The sequence below is a fragment of the Montipora capricornis genome, chromosome 6 (genome assembly GCF_036669925.1).
Source record: "Montipora capricornis isolate CH-2021 chromosome 6, ASM3666992v2, whole genome shotgun sequence".
Lineage (NCBI taxonomy): Eukaryota > Metazoa > Cnidaria > Anthozoa > Scleractinia > Acroporidae > Montipora > Montipora capricornis.
In genome coordinates, this window is record NC_090888.1 from 12,364,406 (window position 1) to 12,374,405 (window position 10,000).

The 10,000-nt window shown below is 42.4% G+C and overlaps 2 protein-coding genes across 2 annotated transcripts in view; both read left to right on the top strand.

Moving 5' to 3' along the window:
• Nucleotides 1–9,671, top strand: part of LOC138051559 (uncharacterized) — a 36,170-nt gene extending 26,499 nt beyond the window's left edge. Inside the window, exon 4 of the mRNA XM_068897790.1 lies at nt 6,459–9,671. Within this exon, the coding sequence (XP_068753891.1) occupies nt 6,459–6,538 (80 nt within the window). The 3' untranslated portion in view covers nt 6,539–9,671. The remainder of the gene's footprint in view (nt 1–6,458) is intronic.
• A 241-nt stretch (nt 9,672–9,912) lies between these two features.
• LOC138053232 (uncharacterized) overlaps nt 9,913–10,000 on the top strand; it is a 627-nt gene continuing 539 nt past the window's right edge. Inside the window, exon 1 of the mRNA XM_068899890.1 lies at nt 9,913–10,000. This exon is cut by the window's right edge and continues 539 nt beyond it. Coding sequence (XP_068755991.1) covers nt 9,913–10,000 — 88 coding nt within the window.

A 10,000-nucleotide genomic window follows, 5' to 3' on the forward strand; every position in this document is an offset into this window, starting at 1 on the left:
TAAGCGATAAAATAGCACTCCTAAGAGAGAAGGGAGCCTGCTGGTCTTGTTTAAAATCGGGTCATCGAATGCAAAGTTGCAAAACTAAGAAAACATGCAACATCGGTAACTGCTCGTCACAACACCACAAATCTTTACACGAAGATGAACGAAGAACATCTCCTACACCCGCATATATAGCCAGCGCCTCCGGACCAGCCAGCATATGCAGTAACATCGAAGACACATGCCTCCTTCAAATACAAAGAATCAGAACGAAAAGAGGATGGGCCAACGTTATGTGGGACTCTGCGGCATCTTTATGCTTTATCACTAACAATAAGGCCAAAGAAGAACGCCTTAAAGGGACAGCTGTGAATTTGTCGATCGTAAAAATTGGTGGTCAGTACAAAACGATCAGAACAGTCAAGTACAAACTTTCCTTGCTTGACAAACAAGGGAAAATCGTGGAATTCGAAGTATATGGAATAGACAAGATTACGTCCGACATAGAGAGGATAAACATGGATGGAGTGACACACCTATTCAACAATGTAGCGCAAGACGAACTTCAGCGACCCACCGGACCTGTTGATGTTCTAATAGGCTATGAATATGCCGCCTATCACCCTGTCAGAGAGCAATGTGTCGAACACCTATTACTGCTGAAGAACCGATTCGGGCGATGCGTCGGCGGGACACATCCGTTAATCGAAAATTCAAACACAAGACACGAACTTCACTATGCTACAGTGAATCACAGTTTCAAAGTCAAGATAGACGATTTCTACAACATTGAGAATCTAGGCGTTGAGTGCAACCCACGTTGTGGTAGCTGCAAGTGCGGCAAATGCGCAATAGGCAGCAAAGACTACACTATTAAAGAAGAAAGGGAGCTAGCATTGATCGAAACAAATCTCTCGTATGACAAACAAACTAACCGATGGATCGCAGAGTATCCGTGGATTAAAGATCCGATGGATCTGCCAGATAATCGTAAAGTTGCATTAGCAATGCTCGCCTCTACTGAAAGGAGACTCGCAAAGACTCCGGTACATGCTACAGTGTACGACAATCAAGTCAAGGATATGGTGAACAGAGAAGTAGCACGCAAACTTTCTAAAGACGAGATAGACAATTACAAAGGCCCCGTACACTACATCTCCCATCATGAGGTTCTGAAACCGGATTCCAAATCGACCCCCGTGAGAATAGTCTTCAATAGTAGCGCGAACTACATGGGCCATGTCCTGAATGACTACTGGGCCAAAGGACCAGATCTTCTCAACAATTTGCTTGGGGTACTAATACGATTTCGAGAAAACGAAGTAGCATTCATGGGAGACATCAGCAAAATGTACCATACCGTCAAAACAACTTTGATTGATCAACACACGCACAGATTCTTGTGGCGAAATATGGACGTGTCGAAGGAACCGGATACTTACGTTATACAAAGAGTATCTTTCGGAGATAAGCCTTCGGGGACGATCGCAACATTGGCACTTCGCAAGACAGCCGAAATGGGGAGTCAAGATTATCCCGTCGCAGCGAAGATCATACAAAGTAATACGTATATGGATGATATAATCGAAAGTACAAAGGACCTGCAAACAGCAAAGAAGGTTACCGAAGATATAGAGAAACTGATTAGCAAAGGAGGATTCAAACTCAAAGAATGGATATTATCACACAGCGCGGAGAGTCGAGAGGAGACATTCGTACCAAACGAACCAAATGTTTTCTCCGAAAAGGTACTTGGAGTGATATGGGATTCGAATGTTTCGTCGAATCCCAATGGTAACTCCGGAAACCGGGACGGATAACACATTGATGGCAGACGAAGCCAAAAGCATACGGCGTACAGCCAAAGCGAGATTCACAAGGAAAAGAAATGAACTCCTTAAATCAATAGACGCGAATCAAGGACGCGAAATGGTTGAAGGTAATTACCTAAAGCTTACCGAGGCATGGGACATAGTGGAAGGTAAGCATGATTTGTACACGATGTTCTTAAGCGATGAAGAACAAGAAGCCGCGGAAACATGGATTTTAGAATTACAGGAACTGTTCGCAGAAGCAAAGGCATACAAGATCAAGTATATACAGAACGTAATTAGAGAAGAAAACAGTGCGCGCGAGGACACTATACGTCAAGAATCAACAAGGAAAGCGCGCGCGGAAATTGAACGAATGACAGAAAAGGCTCTATTGAAGCGTGACACCGCGCAAGCAGTATTTGAAACATTGCATAGCAACACTACGCACGGTATTCAGTCCGACACGATTGCTATACCCTCATTAAAAAGGCTACTAACCCAGCTGGAAGACGCATTTACAAATTGCAAACAAACGAACCAAATGTTTTCTCCGAAAAGGTACTTGGAGTGATATGGGACCCAGACCACGATCAATTACGCTTTAAGACGAAGTTAAATCTGTACCTAAAGAAGAAGAAACACCGCAAAACTCAAAATGTTACACAACATGTGGAAAACCAGAACTTTCCACCGCAATTTACAAAGCGAAATAAACAAATAAACAGCATATACGACCCTCTTAGACTCGCTGGACCCTTTACCGTTCGAGCTAAAATCTTAATGCGACACTTATGGACAAGCAATGAGAAACTAGACTGGGATGATCCAATCCCCGAAGAGAATAGACAGCAATGGTTGATATTCTTTAATGAATTACCCGAGATGAATCATGTCAGATTTAAGAGATGCATGAAACCGTCAGACGCAGTTGGTGATCCATCTCTTGTCATCTTCAGCGATGCCTCGAATGACGCTTACGGATCCTGTGCTTATGCAAGGTGGCCACGACAAGGTGGAGGATTTGCAAGTAACCTGATTGTATCTAAAAATCGTCTTGCCCCTCTCAAAACAATGTCCATTGACAAAATTGAGCTGTGCGGAGCGGTATTAAACAAGCGACTAAAGTCTTTCGTCGATAAAGAGTGCAGATACAGCTTTCAAAAATGTTATCACATAGTTGACTCTCAGATAGTGCATTGCATGACTCAGAAAAATTCTTATGGCTTCAATACTTTCGCTGCTACACGAATCGGTAAAATCCAAGAAGGTACTAACGTAGAAGATTGGTACTGGTGTGAAAGTGAACACAACATCGCAGACTGGTTGACCAGAGGAAAGAAACCTAGTGACATTGATCATAGCAGCAGTTGGCAAGAAGGACCTTCATTTCTTCAATATCCAGAAAGCGAGTGGCCTATTACTCGTAACTACTCTGAACCACAAATACCAAAGCAAATCCTGAAAGTGGCGAATATAGTCAACGCAAGTGTGGAAGATAGCTTAGCAGCTCGTATTGATATTGAAAAATTTTCAGAGTACAACCGTCTGCTACGAGTGACGGCAAGAGTTCTAAAGCTTTACGAAAGAAACCCCAGACTGACATTTAAGAATGCCACGCAAGACCTAAAGAGTAAAGATATCGAAAGGGCAGAAATATTTTGGATTCGAGAGGCACAAAAAACGATGGATAAACATGTAAAAGACGGGAAGTATAAGCGTTTATGTCCTCGTATACGAAGCGATGGGGTATATGTAATAAGTGGTCGTGGGGAGAAATGGATGGAAATGAGCTACAGTAAAGGAGACGTCATACTTCTCCCATACCAACATCGATTATCCAAACTCTATTCAAGACACGTTCATGAGAAAGGGCACCACGGTGTTTTGACTACCGCCAGCAAAATTCGCTCAAAGTTCTGGATAACTAAGTTACTCAAACTAGTTAAATCCATCAAGCTCAACTGTATTGTGTGCAAAAGATTAGACAAGAAACTGTCAGAACAAGTAATGGGAAATCTTCCTATAGAAAGGCTTAAACCAGCTCCTCCATGGTATTCCACATCCATTGACCTATTTGGTCCTTTCACAATTCGTGATGAAGTTAAGAAACGAACCACATCTAAAGCGTATGGAATCATCTTCACTTGTTTAGCAACGAGAGCTGTTCACCTGGACCTGGCACCAGACTACAGTACAGAGAAGTTTTTGATGGTACTGAGGAAATTTGCGTCATTGAGGGGATATCCACGTAAGATATATTCTGACAACGGTCCACAGCTCGTCGCAGCTAACCGAGAATTATAAAGTGTCACAAAGTCATGGGAATGGGAACAATTGCAGAACTTTGGAGTTATGGAGGGATTTCAATGGAACTTTACACCTGCTGATGCACCATGGCAAAATGGAGCATCAGAATCTCTTATTAAATCTGTTAAGAGAGCGCTTACAGCCATTATTGGAGAAAGTATTCTGACATTCTCCGAACTTCAAACTGTATTCTACGAAGTCGCCAACCTCGTTAACGAAAGGCCTATAGGCAGACACCCAACATCACCCGACGATGGCTCATATTTATGCCCGAATGACCTTCTGTTAGGCAGATCAACCACGCGAGTACCTAGTGGTCCTTTCAAGGAAGCTACAACTCCAAAACACCGTTTTGAATTTATCCAACATATAATAGATGGCTTCTGGAAGAAATGGACCAGAACATATTTTCCAGATTTAATTGTGAGGCAAAAATGGCATACAGCCCACCGTAATCTGAACTCTGGAGATGTTGTCCTAATTCAGGATTCCAATCTGGTTAGAGGCCAGTGGCGTCTTGGGATTGTATCCAGAACATTCCCGGGGACCGATGGAAACGTGCGAAGGGTACAAGTAAAGTATAAAAATCCAAAACCTGGCGAACCTGTTACCAAATATGACGGCAAAGGCTACGTCACCGTTGAACGACCTGTTCACCGTCTGGTGGTGCTACTACCTAAGGAAGAACATGTGACCTTCTGAAGATTTATGAACTCTTACTAATCAGTGTTAACCTAACTGTTTTCTGAACACTTAGTAGTATCAAAGAATCCGTGTATCCGTTTTCGAGAAGAGGGAGTGTTTCGTTGAGAAATTATGTTCTTAACTACCACTAATGGAATACGTCATCATGACGACATAATACTAATGTAAAACCATTTTTTTTTCGTTGGTTGTGAACCTGAGCGAGTCACTGGGTAAATATGAATCGTTTCTTGTTCACTCTATTTTCTCTATATTTCATGATCGTGTAATTTTCTTATTAGGATTCGAACCACACAACTTTCATTGATGTAACACTCCTTACATGCAACGGAATAAAAGGTTTGATAACAGTGAAACGATCGCAACCGACGAAACAATCCTGGTCTAAAAGTTAAAGTTAAATTGTCTAGTCTGTTGATAAAACTCAACCTTGAAAATCCAAAAATGTATCTTGCTTAGATGTACAAATGTAAGTGTAGTAGTTTTGAAATATTGAAAAAAAAAACACTAGGCTTTGTTATGACCTACTGCAAAGTCAGGATGTTGAAACACTGTTTTTCATACTGGATATAAAGGGTTACATTCACTCGAAAGACCTTGTGAACTGTGGCTAGTTTCCTACAAAGGGAGCATTTCTTACAGGAATTTGTGAAAGCCTGATGGAACATCCAACCAATCAGGATGTTGTATTAATTTTTCAATGGTAGAGCTATTTCAGACTAACACGAGCACAAATAAGTCTTTCCAAAGAACATGTCCATTTAATATCACTACCTACTCTCAAAGACCTTCCTTGAGATAATAACAGTCACTCCTCATCAGAATCAGATTGTTACGTTAATTTTAAAATATGTTACGTATCATCCTCAAGTCAAACTGTGTGAACAATAAGGAACATGAGCAGGTATTTTATTTTGTTCTTTGATTTTCGTTTTTCTTTTAAATGTTAAACAAAGTCATTCCTAAGTCGCAAGCTTGTACAGCGACACAGCTGCACACCGCTGGTTACTGCTGGTTTGTGTTTACAACACAAATAGTGAAGTACATTTTTAGCGTCGGTAAAATAAAAGAAAAGCAGAAGTAGTGTGTTGTGTATTGTTTTATCATAAGAATAAGCAAAAGAAACTTTCACCGAAAAGTTGAAAACATGAAACAAAAGTTTACGCTAATCCTTGATTAAGTTAATCGGCTTTCGAACAACCGGGCCCAGCTCTATTCCGTTCAACTTGTCTGTGACACACAGTTCAACACTTGTTGATCAACAAATGTTGAACAGTGTGTCATACATTATTGAATGTTGAAATATGCCATTCAACGCTTTGAACGTTGTTGAACGATGTTGAAAGAAAATAGAGACCAGCTCTATTCCGTTCAACTCGTCTGTGTAAAAAGTTTACGCTAATCCTGGATTAAGTTAATCGGCTTTCGAACAACCGGGCCCAGCTCTATTTCGTTCAACTCGTTTGTGTAACATTGTTCAACATTTCTTGAGCAACAAATGTTGCAGAATGTTGAACCGCGTGTCATCGGCTTTGTACTTGATTTAATCCTGTTTTATTCCACTTACATGCTGTTTTTCGTATTCAGCCCTATGTAGCATTGTTCACCTCTCTTGCATTAATTTTGTCACATATTTTGAGATTTTAGAGAGTGCTGGAACATCCTCGGATTCTTTACCATCGACCGATAAAAGATTGCGAATTCTAGCTAGAACAAGAACAAGGTGAAGAAAGATGTGCAACGTCCACAATAGGTTTTGCAGACAGAAGTGAAGACAATGGTCACAAGTTTACACCAGATCATGACTGCGACGTGTCTGCATCTGTTCCTTTTGAGACTGACAGTGAGAATCTTATGTCAGTTAACACTGAGAATAATGATCCTCTGTCCATGGAAAGTGTCGGAACCAATGCCAAAGGCGGCATTTGTGTCCCTGTCTCTTGTGATCAAAGTGGTCCATCAAGTGGTGCTAGCAGCATATCTGTGAGTTCGTCTGATTTATTGGTTTTATATACCGCTGAAGGTACACCAGTTTGTTCAAGTAGCAGCTCACAAGGGTCCTCAACTACTCATTCTGCTCCAGCACGTGGTGAAATCGTCAATGAGAGTGACCTCAGGCTCAATACAGGCAGCAGTGAAGAAGATGTTCCAGGGCAGGCACAGTTATTGAACAGTACAGATGATGTGACTGATGGGGGAAATACTGAGGTTGAAAATATGGAGGGACAGTCTGTTGATTCGTGTTATGGGGTATCGGGAACAACAGGTTCTGATACAAGAAGATCTCCATTATGTGTCAGTGAGTATGATTCACAGATTACCCCTTCAGATAGCTCTGACTTTTGCCATTTGACCGAGCCAGTACGCTCACATGTTGATAGAAATCCCCTCCAGCCGCAACAAAGATCCAATGCGCATGGTCAAACAACATTGGGAATGAATGGCTCTGATGCAGCCAATTCCTCTTCGACTGACTGGGAACGTTTGGGCGCTCGACCCAAAAGCTCTCAAACACAACGTTCACAGGTTGCTATATCACCCCCACCGCCACCACTAATCGGCAGCCCTGTATCCGTTGGTTTGGCTGGGGATTTCGTTGTACGACATTCAGAAGACAAAGCGGATCATGAAAGTCTGTTCTCAAATGGCAGAGATTTTTCTTTTCGTGATGATACCTGGCATGGACGTAATCCACCTGCTGCAGCAGCACCTTTGCTTAGTCCTACAAGACCAAGTAATGTCATTTTGGGTTGGAATGGCTCACCAAGCAATGGTGCAAATAATGTTGAGGGCTTTCTGAATATTGATCACAGAGTTACAGGGCAAAGAGATTATTGCAGGAAATATTTCTTCCCTTACGTCCAACATAACACACATGTGGGACAGGTCCCATTACATTGGCTGGGTTTTGCTTATGGATCAACTAGTTCGGGCTTTCCTTTAGGCCCATTGTGTGGTGGTGCTGCTGGCATTCGGCCGCTACAATCGGTATATGCCACTCAAAGACATGTCATGAGTGACGGTGATTCTGCGCTCAAAGATGAGCAGGCCGCGAATGAAAGGTCACACAATGCTGTTTTATCAGTTGGACAAGAACAATCAATTGCGAATAGGCGTCACGAACCAGGTACCCCCACTGGAAGTGCTGTCATTGTGGACAACAGTGGTTTGCCTTCTCCATTCTCCTTTTCGGCCTGCAGAGTTTCATCCAGAAGAGTTGTCTCAGCTGCAACAAGTCGGCCTCCTGTTGTCAGTGCAAGTAACGCATGGAGTCTTGTCAGAAATTCAAGTTTTTCCACAATCTCACCTGGTGATGGCAATGCCTCAGGGACCAGGCTTACACCAGTTTCTGGTAATGCCAATGAAAACAATTCCAGAGGAGCTTTGTTCAATGGAGACAATGAAACAAACAATATCGAGCCAGTCGACGCTTCACTTCTTGCTTTAGAACGACGTGTAGCAGATGCCTCTGCGCCAGTTGAACAGGTGCTTAGGGGACGAAGAGAACGCGTTGTTGTCAGTGAAAGTAAAACGCATGGAGTCTTGTCAGAAATTTAAGTTTTTCCACAATCTCACCTGTTGATGGCAATGCCTCAGGGACCAGGCTTTCACCAGTTTCTGGTACCGCCAATGTAAACAATTCCAGAGGAGCTTTGTTCAATGGAGACAATGAAACAAACAATATCGAGCCAGTCAATGATTTACTTCTTGCTTTCGAACGACTTGTGGCAGATGCCTCTGCCCTAGTTGAACGGATGCTTAGGGGACGAAGAGAACGAGTTGTTGTCAGTGCAAGTAACACATGGAGTCTTGTCAGAAATTCAAGTTTTTCCACAATCTCACCTGGTGATGGCAATGCCTCAGGGACCAGGCTTACACCAGTTTCTGGTAATGCCAATGAAAACAATTCCAGAGGAGCTTTGTTCAATGGAGACAATGAAACAAACAATATCGAGCCAGTCGACGCTTCACTTCTTGCTTTAGAACGACGTGTGGCAGATGCCTCTGTGCCAGTTGAACGGATGCTAAGGGAAAGAGAAGACCGCCAACAGTTTGCACGAGGAATAGAAAGAAGGGAACCACTGATTAGGGAAAGACGAGAGAGGGAAAGGGGGGAGAGAGAGGAAAGAGAGATACAGGAAGTGGAAGAGCAAGAGCAAGAGGCTTTTTCTTCGTGGGTTCCCATGGCTCTCTGAACATTACCAGCGGCATTGTACAGTGCGGTTCCCTTGTTTTACATAATTTATACATCCCAGCTTTCCTTTAAATCTTATTTTTTTATTTTCTTATATATCCTATAAAAGTCGCACAATTAGCCAAAAACTCCTATATTTCGTGTAAATATTGCAAGGAAGAAATTTTAAAAGAAATGTTCCGAAAATTCTAGATCTCAAATCGTCTTCCGAACAGATATTTTCCGAAAATTGGCGTTGGGTGCCCCTGAATAAAACCCGAGCTTCTTTATAAACAATGCTTTGATTGAGCCGAAGTGTCGTTTAAACACTGGGCTGCGAACTTTTCACTCAATTACCACTCGATTTTGGAACGGCCTTGATGACGATCTCAAGAACATTAGAAGTTAAAGCTGCTTTAACAAGCCGATATTTAAGGAATTCCTAGATAACAACTCAACCCACGAAACACGTCAAATGGAAATATTCTACTGATTACTGTTAGTGGTTTTAAAAAACAGGGTGTGTAAAATCAAATTTGAGCCCAGCACAATTGCAAGTAGTATAATTTCCGAGCTGAACAAAGAGTTTCCAGCAATTTGATTGGTTGATAGATTCCCTTATATAACGCTATATTCACCGCGCTTGGCGGAATAAAATGGCTAGCTGCAGCCGGTTTGCAAAGGTTTCCGACGAGCGTAATCTTCTTTCTTATGCTGAGAGTATCGTCAACGTAGCGTTTATAGAAAGTGCATGGGCATCTTGTTTTGGATTGTTAGATGTTCTTCGATGTTACACATGAAGGCGTTCGCCATCAGCGAAGAGAGGTGGGCAAAAATACTTAAGGAAAAGTTGGCAATGTGTCCCACCCTGTCGGCAATTGGGGGGGGGGGGGGGGGGTTCTCTACGAACAGGTGGATGGAGTCGCCATGGGTTCTCCACTTGGACCACTGATGGCGAACGCCTTCATGTGTAACATCGAAGAACATCTAACAAACCAAAACAAGATGCCCACTT